This window comes from Rhipicephalus microplus, unplaced genomic scaffold, assembly GCF_043290135.1.
Source record: "Rhipicephalus microplus isolate Deutch F79 unplaced genomic scaffold, USDA_Rmic scaffold_22, whole genome shotgun sequence".
In the NCBI taxonomy this organism is placed as follows: domain Eukaryota; kingdom Metazoa; phylum Arthropoda; class Arachnida; order Ixodida; family Ixodidae; genus Rhipicephalus; species Rhipicephalus microplus.
The window spans coordinates 8,880,755-8,903,127 of NW_027464595.1; the positions used below are offsets into that span (position 1 = coordinate 8,880,755).

The 22,373-nt window shown below is 48.3% G+C and overlaps 1 protein-coding gene across 8 annotated transcripts in view; it reads right to left on the bottom strand.

The window, feature by feature from the left end:
* Positions 1-17,068: 17,068 nt before the first annotated feature.
* The window catches only part of LOC142761703 (uncharacterized), a 155,385-nt gene continuing 150,080 nt past the window's right edge, over positions 17,069-22,373 (bottom strand). For all 8 annotated transcript variants that reach the window (XM_075883919.1, XM_075883918.1, XM_075883921.1 and 5 more), the window contains one exon: positions 17,069-17,353. In XM_075883919.1, the coding sequence (XP_075740034.1) occupies positions 17,251-17,353 (103 nt within the window). In that variant the 3' untranslated portion in view covers positions 17,069-17,250. The remainder of the gene's footprint in view (positions 17,354-22,373) is intronic.

Sequence of the window (22,373 nt, forward strand, 5' to 3'; positions counted from 1 at the left end):
GGAACCCATCGAAGACGCGCAAGTTATAGATCAACCCGATGATATGCACTGCTCAAGTTCCTGTACGCTTGGTGCTGTTTCGACACCTGCTTCATCATGCGATGATATATTCGGTCCCTACATACCCGACGACCTTACGCAGGGCCAGCGTTCCCAGCTTTTGGGCCTGTTGGAAGAATTCCGCTCTTCTTTCGATGTCGCTCAACCTTCTCTCGGCCGCACATCCACCGTTACGCATCGCATCGACACAGGCGCACAGTCACCGCTGCGGCAACGTCCATATCGCGTATCTCCCACAGAACGCCGTGTAATCAACGAACAAGTCGACGACATGCTTCGCCGCGATGTTATTCGCCCCTCTAGCAGCCCCTGGGCATCTCCTGTCGTTCTCGTCACGAAGAAGGACGGTTCTGTGCGGTTCTGTGTGGACTACCGATGCCTCAACAAGATCACCCGTAAGGACGTGTATCCACTACCGCGGGTAGATGACGCGATTGACAGCCTGCAAGGAGCAGAATTCTTTTCATCCCTCGATTTGCGCTCAGGGTACTGGCAAGTACCTATGGCTGAGGACGCTCGACCAAAGACCGCTTTTGTCACCCCCGACGGCTTGTACGAGTTCAACGTTATGCCGTTTGGGCTCTGCAATGCGCCCGCCACCTTTGAGCGCATGATGGATACAGTTCTGCGTGACCTCAAATGGCACACGTGCCTGTGCTACCTCGATGACGTCGTCGTTTTCGCTCCTGACTTCTCGACACACCTTCAACGCCTTCGGCATGTTTTAACGCGTCTGCGAAACGCCAGTCTGCAACTGAACCTAAAGAAGTGCCAATTTGCAGCTCGGCAGCTGACAATACTCGGCTACGTCGTGTCCAAGGACGGAATTCTCCCTGATCCAGCCAAGCTTCGGGCCGTGACCGAGTTCCCCAAGCCGACATCCGTGAAGGAACTGCGCAGTTTCGTAGGACTGTGTTCCTACTTTCGGCGCTTCATTCGAAACTTCGCGACTATCATATCGCCGCTGACGAAGCTTCTCGGAAGTAACGGGCCTCTCCATTCGTGGTCATCACAGTGCGACGACGCTTTCAGAACACTTCGTCATTTGTTGACGTCGCCTCCCATACTCCGCCACTACGACCTTACGGCCCCTACAGAGGTACACACGGATGCCAGTGGTGTCGGCCTCGGCGCTGTCCTTGCGCAGCGCAAACCAGGGTTCCCGGAATATGTCGTGGCGTACGCGAGCCGTACGTTTACTAAAGCCGAGACTAATTACACAGTCACCGAGAAAGAATGTTTGGCAATCGTCTGGGCCCTTGCAAAGTTCCGACCTTATTTGTATGGTCGCCCATTTGATGTCGTCACCGACCACCACGCACTACTCTGGTTGTCATCATTGAAAGATCCCTCAGGCCGTCTCGCCCGGTGGGCACTTCGCCTGCAAGACTATGACATCCGCGTGCTGTACCGCAATGGAAGGCAACATGCTGACGCCGACGCCCTGTCGCGTTCTCCCTTGCTTGACGACAATGCCAACAACTCAGTGTCTCACCTTGCCATTTCTTCGATTATCATTCATGCAATTGCTACTGAACAGCGCAAGGATCAATGGATTGCCTCACTGATAGACTTGCTGACTGATCCATCCACTCCATCCACTCGCGCGTTGCGTCGTCAAACCCACCATTTCGCCGTTCGCGACGGCCTCCTCCATCGACGCAATTACAACGGTGACGGCCGCCAGTGGCTACTAGTCATACCTCGCAGTCTGCGCTCTGACATATGCGAATTCTTTCATTCTGATCCGCAGTGTGCGCACTCCGGGGTATCGAAGACTTACCACCGCATTCGCCAACGGTACTTTTGGCGCGGCATGTACCGCTACGTGCAGAAGTTCGTTCGCTCCTGCATAGAATGTCAGCGCCGCAAAACTTCAACGCACCTGTCGCCGGTAGGTCTGCAACCTCTACCTTGCCCTGCCAGGCCGTTTGGGCGCGTTGGCATCGATTTGTATGGGCCACTTCCACTAACGTCGGCTGGTAACCGCTGGGCCATTGTTGCTGTGGACCACCTCACGCGATACGCCGAAACGGCCGCTCTTCCCGCGGCTACAGCGAGCGATGTGGCCTCCTTTCTGCTCCAACGATTCATTCTGCGACACGGCTCACCCCAGGAACTGCTCAGTGACCGAGGCCGTGTCTTCCTGTCTGAAGTCGTTCAAGCCATTCTCAAAGAGTGCAACGTTGTTCACCGCAAAACTGCTGCTTACCACCCGCAGACGAATGGCCTCACAGAACGCTTCAACCGTACGCTGGGCGACATGCTCTCCAAGTACGTCGCCGCCGATCACACAAATTTGGATTCCATTCTACCCTTCGTCACCTACGCATATAATACCGCCCCTCAGAGCACTACTGGCTTTTCACCTTTCTTTTTATTATATGGAAGGCACCCGTCACACACCATCGACACGATACTTCCGTACGGCGCAGATCCGTCTGAGTGGGCACCTATTTCTGCTACAGCCAAGCTTGCTGAAGAGTGTCGAGAGCTTGCAAAGACCTTTACTGCGCATGATCAAGAGCGGCAAAAAAGCATTCGCGCTGACGCCAGTACTACTGCGTCCACATTCCTCCCTGGAGCGCTCGTCTGGCTCTCAATCCCTACTACTGCAACTGGCCTATCTTCAAAACTATTGCCCAAATACGAAGGCCCCTACCGTGTCGTCAAATGCACTTCCCCAGTCAACTACTTGATTGAACCCATCGAACAATCTTCGGACATGCGTCGTCGAGGACGCGACATTGTTAACGTGGAGCGCCTCAAGGCCTACCATGACCCGCTCATTGTAACCAGCTGTTAGGTCGCCAGGCGGCTCCCTTTTCGTACCCGGGGTAGTTGTGGTAAAGCCTTTGAACAGTGGGTCATCCTCTTCAGCGCCTTCTAGTGGGTCGCCCTTTTTCTTAAGAAGAAGAGCAGCTCGTGCAGAGAGTCGATCCCCGCATTGACTGTCGCTGTCGTGAATCATCGCTGAGTGTCCGCCAATAAACCGCTTAACAATATATATATATATATATATAACCATGCAATGCCGCTTAGGCCAGCTACTATTTTTAGGCGGTGCATTTCTCATCCGACTACATTAGACTTGAACTAGTTTGGAAACCTCATACTCGAAAAGCTGAAATTTGCAGTGTGTATCTGTAGAGACACGCTATATTCCGCTACGACAACTGTAAACTCTAGGCGCAGGGCTACCCAGGATTTCTTTTTTTTTTTAGGGTGTGTGGTTTGCAGCAGAACGCCTAACTTTGGCAATTTTTGATCGCTGTGAACGCGTGTAACTATTTTAGTATACCCTCAAAAGGTAAATTACGAATAGATTTCGTGGTGTAGAGAGGTCAGATTCTCTTCCTCTACCCTCGTTACTTCTGACTTCCTGGTTCTGCGTGCGTGTGACACAGTATTTCTTTTTTTTTATCTCACAGCTTTCTGAGCACAGCTAACTTCCAATAAATCGGCTGAGTTATTTTGAATATTGTAGACGTCTAACCAATGAAGAAAGAGTTAAGGCTGAAGAAATCAGCATAAGAAAACCCTTTCTGAATTATTTTTGATCTCTCACAAGGGCTTTTATGGAGTTTAAATTCAGTAGATTGGCGTGTCATACTTCAAGGGCTATGTTATCATGTGCTAGACATGAACGATGCGCAGGTACAAAAAAATCTGCATCAGGAAAGCCCCACGGAAAAGCCGAAGCACATAGCAGTTCCTGCCCGTGGCGCGCGGCTCCTTCAGTACTATACGACTGCAGCGCCACCGCTGTGGGCAACGCGGACGGGATCAGGCGGCGAGGCGCGGTCACGCCACTCAACACTTCTAGTACACTCTATCGCGGCTTCACAACGAGTGACGTCAGGACATCTCCTGCCTTTCCTTCATGTAGAAGGGGGTAGTGGAATTAGCAGCCGGAGCGCCCTACGCATTGAAGCAAGCCGGCGAGTGCGGACGATACCCGGATGCTAATGGCGGCGCTGTAGTCGCGTGGGCTGGCTGGCGTGGCTGCCGCTACAGTGTCTAGAAATATACTGGCTAGTGTGCTGAGAGCGGGCTAGGAGATGGCCCCACAGCTGATGACTGCCTGCGGCACCCGCAGTGTGCGCTGCTGTGCGAATGGGTGTATTTGCGTCCATTCCCTACGCTCCGCAAGCACTGCGAAGCTTTCAGGAGGCCGAGCCGCGTGAGGCCAACTATTATTTTCCTGCATTTTTCCTGCATTTTCGGAGTGTTTTTTTACATAACGCATTATAGTATAAGAACTACTCGATTGTTTTTACAGTATTGGTGCTTTGCCATACCAAATGAAGATCATTTCGTGGCATACATTTCGCCATGCGCTACCGCCGGCAAAAAAAAGGGGGGGGGGGTGCAGATCTTACGTAACTTGGGAATCAATGCTATGCAAAGCATGCTAATGGAAGGTGACTCTGTTGTAATTTTTTATTAAGCAAAACACTATGAAGTGGCGCTAAATATGTGCGAGAAATCGGATAGCCAACACAAAAACCAGCATTGCCGTTTTACGAACATTTGGCTCTTCTTGTAAAATATTTCGAAGACCTGGCGTGGATCTGTAGTAGAATACTCGATTTTCACGCAGATTGCTTGGCTTCGATACTCCTGCTAGGACACAAACGTTTATTATTTGCATTAGTATGGTCAACGTTGCCAATGCCAGCTTAACACTCACGCGTTAAAAAAGGAGATGTGGCGAGAATGGTTTGACAGCGTACGTGACGGAATTGGGAAATTATTCATGTCAGGACTAGTGAGTCATATTCATCAAACCACCTTACCCACCCACACTAATTTTGGTTTACCATAAGTTAAAGGGGTGATCGTGAGGCACCCAGTCGTAGGCGATTTGATGGATAGATAGATAGATAGATAGATAAATAGATAGATAGATAGATAGATAGATAGATAGATAGATAGATAGATAGATAGATAGATAGATAGATAGATAGATAGATAGATAGATAGATAGATAGATAGATAGATAGATAGATAGATAGATAGATAGATAGATAGATAGATAGATAGATAGATAGATAGATAGATAGATAGATAGATAGATAGATAGATAGATAGATAGATAGATAGATAGATAGATAGATAGATAGATAGATAGATAGATAGATAGATAGATAGATAGATAGATAGATAGATAGATAGATAGATAGATAGATAGATAGATAGATAGATAGATAGATAGATAGATAGATAGATAGATAGATAGATAGATGCTCAAAGTGGCTGTAGTATGCAAAGAAACTAATTTTAAAAAAATCATTGACACTATGACTGCAAGAGTTATTTTTTAAATTTTTTTTGTTCTTGAGAGCAAGAATTATCACAGAAGACCCAAAAGCCTTTACCTCATAGCCTGCATTCCATTAGGATTCGACTGAAAACGAAAAATAACATACCAATGATCAATCTGACACTCGCTACATATACTCAACACGTTGTTGGAAAGGGAGTCCGACGTTGAAATGGGGGAAAAGTGTGTGAATGAAATTTGAAAGCGTATTTTCAATTTTTTATAAAGATTGATATTTGAAATTATGCCTAAACGGCGATTTTGCTCCCGACACCAATCACCCCTATCAGAACAGATAGTTCGAAGCCGTCACTCTCAAAATGCCTTACGCACACGACAGCCTTCGGCGTCAGCCTTCTGTCTGCCTTCTTAATCCTACTTTTCCATTCAGGAAGCCGTGCTAGATTCGTTAGTGCGGGGGACAAGACACCTTTTCTTTGTTAATTTGACCCATAACTGCTTCGACACAGCGGCACAAAACTCGTCCTTTCTTTGCATCCCCGCTTATCATTTAACATCTCAGGATATTGCAGCCTACATCTGGCGTCATCGAACTTCACAGTAAAACAGCTGATAACTGTGACGCACTGATTTTACACGTGGCAAGGCGCTGGCAGCAACCGGACGAGAGGAATTTCGCGCGTTCGTGCACCCTCTCGACACTTTTACGCCTGAGAGTCCACGCCGAACGTCAATGTCAATGCAAAGGCAATCTGTGTCATGACCAGCGGTCGAACCCGCCTGACGCAAGTCAACGACGTCATCAAGCGGCGGCGCCGGTCTGTCACGCAACGCACAGCGAGCTCCCTCAGCCCACGAGCCCGTTGAAGCAATCGGCGCCTTCCAGTCTGGCAAGTCTTACGCAATGCGTGGAAACGTCACTTGTCCTTGGCTGCAACCACGCGCAGCGGCTCTGGATTTGATGAGCATGACGCGGCCCAGCGGCGGGCCCCATTGGAGGATTCTGACATCACGGCCAGCGGCACTTCTGGTTGGACGTTGGTGACTCAAAGAATCCACCCGGTGCCTACAAACACAGCCCTCTGGCGCGTCGCCAGCAGTAGACATGTGTCAGAGAAGCCGCTCGTTGCGTCGAGCCCCTTTCGCAGTCGGTGCGCCCGGTGTCCTTGGCAGCGGCGAGTTTCGTGGCGCCCTTCGTAACCTCGTCGGCCGTGAGCTTCGTAACAGAGAGAGAAGCCGACGGATGCGTGCGAGAGAAGACATTTCGGCTCTTCGAGTCCCTAAGCTGTCGGCCCCAGTGCCAAATTCGTAACCTCTCTATTTGTATGCTGTACATAAACCTTGCCTTACCTCAGAGTCGTCTCGCCCACTCGTCTATCAGCTCTGCGCAGAAGCAGTCCCGAGCTGAGTAACACACGCCACGAAACGGCTGGTGACCATGTCGGCGGAGTTCGGAGCAGTGGCGCCTTCAAGACCGTGTTGGCGTCTCGCCTTTGTAACAGTGGTTGACAGCTGACAGACACGTAGCTATGTATATAGGTATATGGCCCCATTCGTGGATTCTGACATCACGGCCAGCGGCGCTTCTTGTTGAAAGTTGGTGACTCAAAGGATCCACCCGGTGCCTATAAAAACAGCCCTGCGGCGCGTCGCCAGCAGTAGACCTATGTGTCAGAGAAGCCTCTCGTTGCATCGAGCCCCTTTTGCAGTCGGCGCGCCCGGTGTCCTTGGCAGTGGCGAGTTTCGTGGCGCCCTGCGTAACCTCGTCGGTGGTGCGCTTCGTAACAGAGAGAGAAGCCGACGGTTGCGTGCGAGAGAAGACATCTCTTCTTCGAAGAGCTTAGGGCTCTTCGAGTCTCTAAGCGTTCGGCCCCAGTGCCGAATTCGTAACGCCTCTATTTCTATGCTGTACATAAACCTTGCCTTAACTCACCGTCGTGTCGTCTGCTCGTCTATCAGCTCTGCGCAGAAGCAGTCGCGAGCTGAGTAACACACACTACCTAACGGCTGGTGACCATGTCGGCGGAGTTCACAGCAGTGGCGCCTTCGGGACCGTGTTGGCGTCTTGCCTTCGTAACAACACGTAGCGCCGCTTGTGGCAACTGAGTGCAGTCATCGCATGCGCAGCCACCCTCTCTCGTACGGAATGCGCGTGCTCAGCACACTAGCCAGTAATATTTCTAGGCACTACGCTGCCGCTGGTGCTTCGCGCGCTTGTTGTGACGACCGCACGCACGCACAGATGAACGCCCCCAGCAATCAACCTAGACCCATGCAGTTACTAATATTCATTTGTTGCCTGTAATTTTATAACCTTGCTAAGATCGTACGCTCGGGCAAAGTTGACCTTGACGGAGCTAGTGCAAAAATAGTTCTCTCCTGAGTGCGCAAGATCCTTCTGCTCAGGAAGCCAGGGTTCCTGCAGTGGGCCATCTGATTGAGTAAAGGACGCTAGTATCAGCTGAACGCATGGTTCGGAGTATTCCTGCAGAGCACAGAGAGTTGGTAGAGCAGAAGAGCGACGACCGTCTAATACATTATATATGGAAGGTTATGTTGCTCGAAATTAAGTTTCTGAAGCCTTATGACTGCATGCCCTGCAAGACCCTTCTTTAGGAAGCCCCTAATACGGAAAGCAGAAACACTGAGTTAACTGTGATTTGTGACAATGGAGGCTTGTTGTATCCCTCACGGGAGCTTTTTAGGGCAGTTAAAACATCTTCACTGTGTTTTTCAGCCGAAAGAAACTCTGCAGGGACAGCACAGTGGATTTGATGTTGCTGGTGAATGAGAAGTTTTGTAATGCCCTAGGTTGCAGCTAGCATCCACGTGCGTTCACGACAAAGTTGACCAAGTTCTATGTGCTGACCATGCTACATTTTTATGTAAAAGGGCTCAACAAATCGCTACATGAATGACGTCAAAAGAAATCGCATGCAAAGATCAGCCGCTGCTCTTAATGCCTATCTCGTTGCACCCATGTGCTTTGAGAAGACTGGTGTTTTGTGCCAGTAAATTTTTTTTGTTACTAATCTTGTTTTTATTTTTCAACTGCGTCATAAATCTTCGTTATCTTGGGTCACTACTACAGCCGCGCCATAGCGGCATCATCTTGGGAATAATTAAATCCCAAGCTCTCAGTGGATATCTACAAACGTAAACGAAACCGCTCGTAATGAAATTGATATTGGACATATGATCCGAATGTGTTGGTACATGCAGCGTCGCAGCTCCCTGGCTTATTCGTACTTGTGAATGCAATTAAAACCTAACGTATGACCATTCTGAATGGCAAATGAATCAGACAATTTAAGCATTCAAATTTTTACATCTACAGGGTCGGCGAGCCTTTAGTTTACCATTCGGCCGCATCGTCCTGCGCCCGTCTTCTGCACTTGCTGGGTCAGCTTTATTTTCCACCTAGCTTAAAACGTGCACCTGTCTAGGTTTCTCTGCACTTGTGTTAACTCAAAGGAAGTTTTTAAAAACATGATAAATAACCCCGCACTTCCTTTTTTCGGTGAAACACCAGGCGCACACGGCTTTCTCCGCATTACTGAGGCTCTACAATGGCGGCTAGAAAGACCCATAGCTCTACGTTTCGCGTTCCGTAGAGCCCACGCACTGGTTGCGTTATCTCGTGGCATCTACGCCAGATCGCGGCTTCTACGCGGCACCTACGCGGCATCCGCGCGCTCTCCCTGATCCGACAACCCCCTGCTAGAACACTAACACTACCATTGCCGGTGCTCGCCTTTGATGCCGCCATTTTTTAAGTGTGAATAGACTTTATAAGCGACCCCAAACCATCCACCGCCGTCGGCGGCGTCCGAAGTTTTCTCTCTATCTTTAAAAGAAAAGAGGACTTGGCGGGCCGCAGCGCGACGCTCTACCGAATAAGCCACGGACGCGACGCTGATATCGGTGTCAGTTTCGCTCGCTCCTCCGCTCTCCTCGCTCCCTGCAGCTGCGCGCGCACCCCTCTCTCTCGCGCGCCCGCCTTCTCTCTCAGTCTACCATCGAGAGCGGTTCGTGCGATGGATGTCCCAAGGCAACGCTACCATCAACAACGAATACAGTACAACCGAATGCCAGCACTGCACCCGTCGTTGGAGGTGACGGTACCGCGGTGGTTTCGCCGACGTTGGAAGACAAGGCGGCGCTGCGAAGGGCTCGTGAAACCGAACGTAAGCGGGCGAAGCGTGCAGCGGATGCCGAACTGCGTGCTCGCGAGGCCGAGTGCAAGCGGGCGAAGCGTGCAGCGGATGCCGAACTGCGCGCTCGCGAGTCCGAGGACAAGCGGGCGAAGCGTGCAGAGGATGCCGAACTTCGCGCTCGCGAGGCCGAGGACAAGCGGGCGAAGCGTGCAGCGGATGGTGAACTGCGCGCTTGCGAGGCCGAGATGAGGCGTCAGCATCGAGCCGCGAACGCGGCCCAAGAAGCAGAACGACAACGCAAGCGTCAGATAAAGGCACCATAGTGTGATTAATAAATATAATAGTGCGAATTAATAAATACCCCTCATAGCATCACCCCGTGCATTCACACTTAACCATGTTCACCCTCGGGAAAATGCTTGGGAGTTTTTAAAACAAGGTCTCGCGCTGTCGCGAACGTGTTCGAAAGCGGCGCGACCAACGCATACGTACGTACGCACGCATCGCATGTGCGCGGCCGCCGGCCGCGTTCGTGCGCGTTGCGGTCTGCGCATGCGCACTGCGCAAAACGTGGCGTCTTTCCATACGCAACGCCGTCACGTACAATACAGACGCCGTGCAAAAACTCTATTAACTTCACGAGCCGGGGGAGGGCGCGCTGGTCGCCGAAGAGAGCGGACGCGCATCACGTCGGCTCCGTCTTCCAAGAACTATTTGCCAGTGATTTTCGGTCATTCAGCCCATCAATTTTACAACAACGCGTGCGGAAAGTGACCAGGATTCCACTGACACCAAAATTCAAGGTGGGAAAAGACTTTTTGCTGGATTTGGGAGGTTTTCAACCCACGCCCTTTGGCCCGACGCTCACGAAAGCCGGCCACCCGACGAGACGCGCTGAGCGTCTCCTCTGACGCGGGCGCTTTCTTCGCCCAACAACAATGGAAGTCCACGTGAACGGGGAGGATATCTCCCCCGAAGAGTTTCTGGAGGGCACGGATTGGTGCACCATCGGATCTAAGACCCAAGTTAACCGCGCAAACGCGCAGAGCAACACCCAGAACGGAGCCCCCTCCTGCACCGGCGAGGGAGCGGACTTCAACCGACAGCGTTCGCGTCGACAACCGCATAACATCAAACAGCAAGTCATTAGAAAGAGCAAAATGCCACTACTACGGAGCGATTTCAAGATCGTGATACGACCACGAGGAGGCCTCGACGTGGCCACCACTGGAACCGTGCGCCTCGCATCGGCGATTTACCGCGCGGCCAACGTACCGGCTCATGAAGCAGGGGAGGACACGGTGTGTTCCAACAACCATCAAAACATCATCGTCGTGAGCACACCACATGCCTCTCACGCCGATAAGTACAGACAGCTTCAAGCCATCACCATCGGCGACCACCACCACGAGGTTAGTGCCTACGAGACGGGCTCCAACAACACGGTGAAGGGAATAATCAAGGGCATCCCGTTGGAAGAAGACGCCAAGTCTATTCATACTAGCATCGTTCACGCACGTAACCCTTACGCCCTGGCAGCCAAACGGTTCAGTAACACCACGACCATCATAGTGGCGTTTGAAGGATCGCGAGTGCCCACTTACGTCAATTTTGGCGGCGCTCTCCTTCGCTGCACCTTGTATCGCAAGCAAATCGACATGTGTCACTGCTGCGGGAGACTTGGTCACCGCATGGACATGTGCCCAAAGCCCACGGACAAAGTGTGTCGTGGTTGTGACGCCCCTAACCCAGGCCCCAACCACCAGTGTTCCCCCATTGCAAGCTGCGCGGGGGCGCACACATGACGGTGGACCGCAACTGCCGTGCAAGGTACAAAACGCCCCACATCGTGACGAAAAGACAATGGGAACGACGCAGGGCCAACGAGGAGGCAGAGGCCACTACCACCAACTATTTCACCAGCAAGCCCCGCTCAAGATCCAGGACACCCAGTCGAAGCCACTCCCGATCTCGTAGACGCACACCGGGACCCCGAAAGCAGCAGCAACGCCGAGCTCGCAGCCGAACACCTGGACGGACCCCAACGAGGGACGCGAAGACAACTGATTCGGTGAGCTTTTCAGATGCGGTCAAAGGAAAACGCGCAACAAACGCGGAGGCTGGCGGCAAAATACACACTAAGATAGAGGCGGAGATAGTTCAGTTAACACAGACGATACAAACTATGCAAAAACAAATTGAATGCATGCAGGCACAGATTCACACAAAGGACGAACTCATACAAAAGCTTCAGTCTGCCGCTCACAGCGAGACTGATCAACAGGAAATGCAGGAAACACAAGAAGAACTCGTAGAGGACGGTGAGGTCGAAGGCCCTGATACTAAACGCGGGCCGGCTATCTCCCTAAAAGTCAGTACGCTCCAAGCGTACGCGCGCAGCAACAGACGACAACCGAGTGAAGGCACTCGAGGCTCGCGTGAGCAGTCTCAAGGAATCTATCACAGCGACTATCACGCGTACAATTCAACAGAGCTTGGAGAGCATTTATCTCAGATTGTCCAGATTAGAAGCTGCCAACAGCGCGCTGGAGACGTCGCAAAGCGAAGCGGCGCCACACTTGTAGTACCACATAACCATGGCAAGACACCCTTCGAAACAAAAACATACAATATGGCAGTGGAACTGCAGAAGTTACAAAAACAAACGAGCGCACCTACAACAATACCTTAAAACGATCCCCGAACGCCCAGACGTCATTATACTGCAGTAAACAAACGGCCCCGCCAAACTTTCAGGGTACCAGTCTATACCAGGCAAGGAGGAAAATCCAAACGTCACCACACTGGTCAAGCGAGAGCTCACGGTCATCTAACACGACATCCATGTCAAGGATATTGAAAACGTCCTCGTAGAGCTAATTCCACCACGTAAGACGCCCGACAGCATCTTCGTACTCAACGTCTATAGCAGTCCGAGATGCCGCAAACACCGCTTTCACGTCCTCTTCAAACGAGCACTCGATATCAGCCAGGGGCAACAACTCTTCATTGGAGGCGACTTCAACGCGGTGCATACGGTGTGGGGTTACAAACAAGATCAGCCGAAAGGCAGGCATTTGTGGGAAACGGCGCAACTCACCGGCCTCGAGCTGGTCACTGACCCAGCGGCACCAACTAGGCAGGGCAACAGCGTCAGCACTGACACCACGCCTGACCTTACCTTTACGTGCATTACACGAAAGGTGACTTGGAGAAACACTTTACATTACATTATCTCTATAGAAGCAGAAGGCGGCCCACAAGAACACAATGCCGGTCGCCAAATGAAGATCACCAATTGGGAACTACTACAAAAAATTGAGACAAGCAACAGATTGAAGACATCAAAGACATTAAGCAATGGACCGAGCAACTTCGGCGTGACATCGAGAGGGCGACGCGAATGATGCCGTCAACAGCTGGGCTTGATAGAATAGACACCCGGTTATTGCACATGTGGCAAGCCAAGACCCAACTGCATCGCCGTTGGAAACGACAACGACATAATAGGAGACTGCGAAAACGAATAGCACAGCTCAACAAAGAAATAGAAAAGCACGCACTTAACCTGCAACAACAGCAATGGGAAGAGAAATGCGCGCAGATGGATGGTCAGCTCACTACGAGTCGCACATGGCAGATACTGCGGTACCTCATAGATCCCGCGAACACCAAGACCTCACAGAGGCCAGGCATATGCAAAATCATACACGCTTACGGGGGAACGGAGCAAGATTTCCTACGGGAAGCGGATCTCCAATACATATCCCAAACGCCCCCGCAAGTACATCCGGACTACAGGGGAGAAGGCAACGCCATCCTAGACGCAGAATTCTCAATTTCCGAAATCGAGGCGGCCCTTGTCAAACTCAATATCAAGTCAGCCCCAGGCCTAGATCGAATATTGAACAGGGCACTGCGCAACCTCGATTACAGATCGCTAGAGAAACTCAAAAATTATATTAACGAGTGTTGGGTGCGTGGAAAGTTACCCCAGCCATGGAAAGATGCGCAGATCATGCATACTTATACCGAAACCCGGCAAGAAATTGCAGCTGCAGAACCTGCGCCCTATCTCCCTAACAATATGTGTAGGTAAACTGATGGAACATGCGTTCCTCAATAGACTAACAGATTACCACGAAGACAACAACCTATTACCACACACAATGATTGGGTTCAGAAGACATCTCTCCACACAGGATGCTCTTCTGCAACTAAAACATCAAATCATCGAAAATCCTGGGTGCTCAACGAGAGCCATCCTTGGCCTGGACCTGAAGAAGGCCTTCGATAACGTTCGTCACGACGCCATATTGCGACAAATAGACAGATTGAACCTCGGAATGCGAGTGTACAACTACGTCCGAGACTTCCTCACGGGAAAAACCGCACGCATGCGAGTGGGACAGCTAGAATCAAATCAAATCAACATTGGAAGCTCGGGTACACCGCAGGGCTCGGTGATCTCGCCGATGCTCTTCAACCTCGTCCTGCTGGGGTTACCCGAGCGATTACATCAAATTGATGGACTGCACCACACGCTATACGCGGATGATATTACGATTTGGACGACAACTGGCAGTGACGGAGATATCGAGGATCGCTTACAGGCGGCCATAGAATGCGTGGAACATTACCTCGTAGGCACGGGACTCACCTGCTCGGCCGAAAAATCCGAATTACTGCTATATAGACCAGTGAAAAAGGGACGCCCGCCCAAAAACTACGTACCTTCAGAAAATCAAGAAATCAAACTAACATCATCAAACGGCTCACCAATCCCAATGGTAAAGAAGATCCGGGTACTGGGGATGATGATTGAGCAGAACGGCGGCAATGGTGAAGCACTGCGCAAGATAATGGCAAAGGCCACCAGCACGATGCAACTTATCCGACGCATCACGAACAAACATGCGGGCATGCGCGAAGGCAGTGTCATACGACTCATACAAGCCTTTGTTATTTCACAACTAATGTACACGGCACCGTTTCACAAATGGACAGTTGCGGAAAAAGACAAGCTTAACGCCCTGATACGCAAGACGTACAAGTTCGCATTGGGACTGGCACCCGGAGTTAGCACCAGCAAACTCCTACAGCTAGGGTTGCATAACACCCTCGAGGAACTCGTGGAGGCGCAACAAGTTTCCCAGCTCGAGCGCCTATCCAAGACCCGCCCAGGCCGACACCTAATCGAAAAACTTGGCATCACGTACCATACGCAGCACGGCATCAAAGTCGAAATTCCAAGATCGGTGCGCGAGCAAGTATACGTACCCCCATTGCCTCGCAACATGCACCCCCAACACCATACGGGATGGCGTAAAGCCAGGGCACAACGCATTACTCAAAGCTACTCCAACGACACTGAAGCGGTTTTCACTGATGCTGCGCGTTATACCAATAAAAAGACTTTCGTGGCGGTAGTTACCGGCCATCATGGCAAGTACATCACAAGCCTCACTGTGAACACAGCACACGCTGAAGCGGCAGAGGAAGCGGCTATAGCACTGGTCCTAACACAGATTAATGCCACATACGTGATTAGCGATTCGCAAACAGCAATTCGCAATTTAGCCAACGGACGCATCTCCCAAGAGGCGTTTCACATACTCCAACGACATCCCATACATCCAGGAGAGGTCGACTTCGATAACCGAAGGCACCTGTTATGGATCCCGGCACATACCGGACTGAGCACCCCCAACGAAGCGGCTCACCGTGTTGCTCGAGGCCTCACTCACCGAGCATCGCCGGAGGACGACGAGCCCCCGCGGGGAACTGCAGACATCTGGGCATGGGAGGATCGTATGACCAGGTTTCACGACATCACCACACATTACCAGTTACAAAGACGCATATACCCATCTCCTCACGAAAGGCTAAACAGAACGCAAGCGGTACACTTCAGACAATTACAAACAGATTCATACAGAAACCCTAGACTCATGCACGCCATGTATCCAGACATATACACTATACAAACAGATGCACGTCATGTGGCGAGGTTGCCACCCTTAGTCACATGCTGTGGGAGTGTCAGGGCCTAATAAGCAATTCGAACAGTGCCGATTCATCTCACTCTTCCACCGCCAGCCTCCGCTCGCGTTGGAAGGCCGCACTGCTCAGCTCGAACCTGACAGCACAACTCTGGGCCGTCCAGCGTGCCGAGGAAGCCGCTTCGAGACAAGGTCTCGGAACCGCATCCGCGGTTGGTGCCCAGGCCCACTAAAAAACGCCGGATTCGAATCGTCTGGATTCGACAAATAAAGTTTATGTTCTTCAGGAGCCGGGAATGCTGGCAGCCGCCGCCACTCCGTCTCAGCGCAGGACTGAAGTGGCGAGATTGGCACAGCCCTGGCGGCCACCTTTGACGTCGTCTTACGTCTCCCACCTCGCACGCTACAAGGCCATGCCGTGGTCGCAGCTCTTTATGGGGCCGCTGGCAAAAAGAAAAAGCAAGCGGTTGCACCTGACGTATCCCGCAGGGCCAAGAGCTCTCATCTCCATGCTCATCACGAGCCACGCGCCTCTCTTCTTCTGTCACGTCTGCCACGGTGCTCCAACCCCAAGTTAAGGGGGTGATCACGACAGCACCACACGAAGGCGGCTGAAAAGATAGACCCCCAAATAAACGGCAATTGTGCTAGCAGTACATAGGGAAATGCTCCACATTTAACTAATTAATTCCCTAACGCGTTGCCCCATTGTAATTTTCTCCTCCGTAGTCGTTATTAAAAAATATTGAAATATACGGTTGTTCGGTTATGCCCTATTCTATTTCTTATTCAAAAAATTTCGAATATCCGCACACCTCAATGTTTACAAAGCTATGTGCACACGCAGCTCGTCTATGATGAGTGCGGAAGCCTGGACGCTTTTCTAACCACCCCACCTGCTCCAAATTATTGAACGAAACTGCAAACGCTTTTCTTTTTCTTTATGACATGTTCAACATAGTTGCGTGCAAAAAAAACGCGTTTGATAGTTGTTTAAACAAAATAGGTTTTAACTGCAAGATGGAACAGCTGCCAGTAAATTCGTTGCACTCCTTGAATATGCCTAAAAATGCTTGAAGAAATAATTTAACTACTGTTTAGGTTTTTGCTGGATGTTTTAGCTATTTTCAGCTGCTTTTACGCTGCCATCTAGCCGTTTTGCTCCCCGGCATTTGGCAACGCAGATATTTATATAGATAGATGGGGCCTGACGGCATGGACAAACAGCGCCGATAAACGGAGACGCCAACGGGAGAAATTGGCCGAGTATCCATATCATTGCTGTCTCAATAAAGCGCTATGTTCCAGCCACAGATTGTTGGCATTATATTATTATATTAAACACAAGTACAATGCCATTTTAGCACTAGACTGCCTCACTGTAAATAGGTCACCAACACAACAAAAACTTGTGCCCTCGCAAGAAATGTGCTTTTCAGGTATTGAATGCACCTTGCAATGGTGGAGATACTCATTGGCACAACTATTAAAAAAAGAAGCACCTAGCTATCGTGCCAGAAAAAAATGCTGCCAACACAGGCTGAAGACACTTGACACCACTCTTCCCCCAATATTGTTGTTTTATTTGGCACACAAAAGAAAAAATGTACAAAACTTGCATTCCTCTTGTGAAATACGCGGAGAATTCAACAGGTGTTTCACTGCAAACCCTGAAGAAAAAAAAGAGGGCACTTTGGTAGCTGCAAGGCTGCTGCAGACTCGACCGGGCTTGACGTTTTTGAAATCACTGCCGCCGAGTCATACTTGGTGGATTGGCAGAAGTCAAGGTGACAGCGATGGTGTCGCACATATCTCTGATTTGCTGCTGAGCCACAGTCAGGTGATCCCTGTAAGAAAAAAGTCGCCACAAAAAGAGCTGCGCACAATTGTTTCTAAAATGCTACTTGCATTTGAAAAAGACCCTTATACACAGTCACCTAATCATTCCGATGATCCAGCTACTGCTTAAAGAGACACTAAAGTCAAGTAATAGTTCACGTCAGAGTGAAATCTCAATGCATAACGACATCTAAAATGACAATATTAACAGCAGTGCCCTACTTACCGAGAAATTAGGCAAATGCATGATAACAAATGCGCCACAGTACACATTTTGCAAAATTATACTCGTGATGTCAGACAAACCGCCTACAATTCATCACGTCGGCTGGCACGTCGGCTGGCCGCCTGTAACAGCCATGACCAACCCTTTGGTTTTCTGTATGCAGTTGCTTCTGGCACGGGCAACATTCACGGCCGATGCATCAAACAAGATAGTGGATTCCGTAGGCGCTGCGCCGATCTATCTCGGCAACTGCGCAGAAGAGGCATCGCTTGTTCTCAACTCTTGGATGCCACCACAGTCATCGACTGACGCCTATATAGGCAGCCCAACATCACGGCTTTCCTTCAGTGGGCACGTCGGCTGGCCGCCTGTAACAGCCATGACCAACCCTTTGGTTTTCTTTATGCAGGTTAGTAGCAAGTATTCCTGTGTCAAAACTAGTGATCCTTGCTTTATCCAGCTGAAGTGCCCCACCACCTTATGCATGTGTTACCTGTACGTGCGGAACATAGTACTGTCTCTATTGAAACTTTGTGGCGATATCGAATCGAACCCAGGTCCGACTACCGAACAAATGTCGAAAGAACTTCTTGAAGGCCAAAAGACTTGATACTATAGAGTTGAAATTTAAAAAGGTAGAAGCATCAGTGACGGAACCGAGTACCAAAGTTGCCAATCTCGAAAAAACAGTGCAAGGACTAGAAAAAAGGCTGGCGAATTTAGAAGACAGAAGCAGAAGAAGCAATCTTCTGGTTTTTAGCATTCCTGAAAAAACCGGGAAAAACACCAGAATTGCTGGAATAAGCAATAGCTGAAGACTTGTTCAAAACTAAGCTTGGTGTAGAGGTAAAATCTAAAAGCAACCCGACAAACCTACACCTGTGATCTTATAGTTCATAGATGAGAGGGAAAAAAGGCACGTGCGGAAGAACTGTTCTAAACTGAAAGGAATGGGCATTTCTGTGTCTGAGGACTTCTCGGCAGCCACAAAACAAATCCGAAAGAACCTATGGAATAGTGCCTCTGATAGCAGGAAAGCGGGAGTAAAGGTGAAACTGTCATATGATAAAATTCGAATTGATAACGAAACGTATGAATGGGACAGTATTCACATGAAAAGGGTTCCTATTAGTCGACGTAGTAGCAGGCTGCGAGATAAGAAGTGACATAAAAACAAGGAAACTAAGCAGTTTTGTTGTCTTAACATAGATGCCCGTAGTTTGATTAATAAGGTCGTAGAATTAGAAAGTGTAATAATAGCCCACAAACCGCATATGTTAATAATTACAGAATCGTGGCTACACCGAGACATAGATGATGATGAAATAACGTCACCAGGCTACAAAATGTACCGTAATGACAGAGATTCCCTTGGTGGCAGTGTTGTAATCATGTTTCGAGAATCGCTATATGTGACACGATTACCCAATATTAAGGGAATTGAATGTGCTGTTGTTAAAATGTTATTCGATGAACTACATATTGTCGTTGGGGGATTTTATTGTCCGCCCAATTGTGGTGATGAGTTTGTGGAACAATTAAATGAGTTTTTGTGTCAGTATAAAACGAATAGTTGCAACGTCTTAATCGATGGTGACTAACTTTCCCATGATAAATTGGTCGGATGAATTTCCACATGCCATCTCTGCTGCATCTGTATCTTTTCTTGATGCTTTGCTGTTTCATGACTTGACGCAGCTTGTGAAAACGCCCACTCGCATTCAAAATGAATCTAGCACAATTTTAGACCTCTTTCTTGTTAGTAAAGGTATATATAACCACAGTCCGGTAATAGAAATTTACGGCGGCATTTCGGACCATAAAATTGTGTCATTAAGCTTTCAACTGTACTATGCTAAAATGCTCGATAAAAAGACCGTTTTTGTACCCGTATTCCCACGTGCTGGTGATGTGGACATAATAGACGCTCTTGATCATTTTTATTTAGATTTCGTAACGCTTTCCTAAGAAAGTGAATGATCTGTTGACTGATTGTGGTGCTTTTTCAAAGAACTAGTAATTAAATGTATCCAAAACTTTGTTCCTCACAAACACAAGGTATTAAACCGGTCTAGCCCCTGGATTACGAAAGAAATTGTACACCTAGGGCACAAGCTAAAAAAGGCAAGAAAGCGACAAATAGAACGAGCATCATTGTCTGGACTAGATAATATATCAGAGATGCTTCACACACTGAAAGCCAAATTGAAAAGTGCAAAGAAAAAATATCAAAGCGAGGCTTTGACAAACTTTCTCTTGACGACACCAAATAGGTTTTGGCAATATCTTTCACTGAAAAAAAGTCCAGTATCAAGCTTATCTATTAAGGGTGATGTTAAAACCGACAAGAGGGAAATAATGATGTTACCCCTGATTTCATCAGGGATGACACGTGTATCACTACAGGGGGTGTCTTATCGCTTCTGCTTAATCTTGATCTAAACAAGTCACCAGGCATTGACTCTGTACCTAACACCTTTCTGATAAGGTATGCTGAATGGAATTCCAAATACCTATGCTCGATCTTTAAATCATCTCTTCTGCGCACTGAACTTCCGAGTGATGGAAGCACGCTAAGATCACTCCAGTACGAAAAACTGATGACCATTCGCTTGTGTCCTCGTTTAGGCCTATCTCCTTGCTATTATCTAGGGTCGAAATTCTAGAGCATATAATATTCAAACATTTGTCTATGTTTGTCGAAAGAAATAACCTAATCACACCCCCTTCAGCACGGCTTTCGCAAAGGGTATTCTACGGTAATCCAGCTTATTGAGACGTTTCACGACCTAGCAGCAGCGATCGATATGAATGGTCAAGTAGATGTTATTGATATGAATGGTCAAGTAGAGTTGGATTTTGAGAAAGCTTTCAATCGTGTGAGTCACAAGAAATTATTAATTAAGCTCAAACCAATTCTGAAGAATGAGAAATTGCATGGATAACTGCCTATCTTTCAATGAGGAGCCAATTTGTTGCCATTGATGGTGTCACTTCGAGTTCTGCCCCGTAACATCAAGTGTGCCTCAAGGGTCAATTTTGGGGCCGTTGTTTTTTCTGTTATTTATTAATGATATTGTTCTAAACTTGCCCGTAAAAATAAAGCTCTTTTGCGGATGATTGTATACTATATCAGGGAATTTATAGTTACAGTGATCAAGAATCGTTAAATAATGCACTAGCAATGCTACAAACGTGTTAAAATTGGCAGATGACAATTAATTATAAAAAAACAGTAGCAATGCGAGTTACGCCTAGGAAACAGCCCTTTCTGTTTACCTATCACGTCCATGGTCATGCATTACCTGAAGTCACTAAACACAAATATTTAGGACTCATACTCACACCAGGCTTAAAATGGAATGAACACATAGAATATATTGAAAGAAAGGCAATGAAAAAGCTTGGCTATTTGCGAAGGAGGCTTGTGAATGCCACACCACACATCAAACTTCTCGCGTGCAAAACTTTCATTAGACCAGTATTAGAATATGGAGCTGCAGTGTGGGATCCCTTTACTGAGTCCAATAATAAAAATTAGAAATGGTCCAAAGAAAATCGGTCCGATTTGTTTTTAATTGTTATAATTGGCGTACTTTCCCTTCACTTCTATTAATTAGAGCAGATCTCGAAAAACTACAGGAGAGAAGAAGAATGGAGAGGCTGAAGCTTTTTTACCTCATTTTCCACAACAAAATTGGTATCAACAAAACAGTGCACATTAGACAAATAAGTGAATATGCTATGCACTCACATCATTCAAAGCAAGTCAGATTACGTAAACCACACAGGCACATTCAGGTATTAATTTTTTCCAATAACTGCCCGTGCGTGGAATTGCCTATCACCCGATGCTGTACAGTGTCCAACAGTTGACTTATTTCTACATGCTCTCAATAACCACTAACAGTTTTTTTTTTTTGTACAGTCATGCAGCCCAGAGTTACGCAATGCTTCCATTTTTTTAGTACGTTTCAGTCAGCAAAGATATGCCATTGTTGTAATGTTTTTCTTTAGTTTTTTTGTAAATTAATACAAAAGTGTTGAATTGTAACCACTGTCAGTATGCTGTGTGATGTCAATTATGTTATTTTTTATAGTAAACATTTCTGTATGCCCATTCCTGCTTAAGACCTGGTAAACAGGTCAGCAGTATGTAATAAATAAATAATAAATAAAATAAATAAATCACTAGCAATATATCTAGCTGCCCTAAATAAAGAGCTTTGTGTGCATCAAAAGCTGTATTTAAATGCTGCTCGTTCGTTTTCGTTTCATTCGTGGAAAAAAGAACCGCCAGACATTACTATAGAAAATGGCACAAGAGGTTCAAAAATTCGATTTTCACCTGGTTAAACTAGACTAGTCGTGCCATCTAGCAGGACCCAGCTGAACCAAGCATGCGTCAATCTCGTAGGTGATAGGTAAAAATTGTTCAATGGCCATTGTTGCTGCCGTGGCTCCCGCTACTTTCCCTCTGCTGCTACTATAGTGTTGGCGACCGCAAATTAAGGCTGGGCAACGTCGTGCATGGCAACAGTGACTTGAAATGTGCCATTGAGGCAGGTAATTTGAAGAGTGCTAACCTGATGCGGACCACTAAAACACAATTTTATTTCAAAATAATTCCTTCCTTGACACATACATATCTAACAATACGAGGTTTCTGGAGCACTATATTTTAACAACCATTGTCAACTTAGGAGTTGCCTTTAAAGAAGTCCCTTTAAGACTGATGCTGTGTTTAGGTTCAACATTTGTAATAAACGTGGTATGTGACAGCATCGGCACCCATAAGAGAA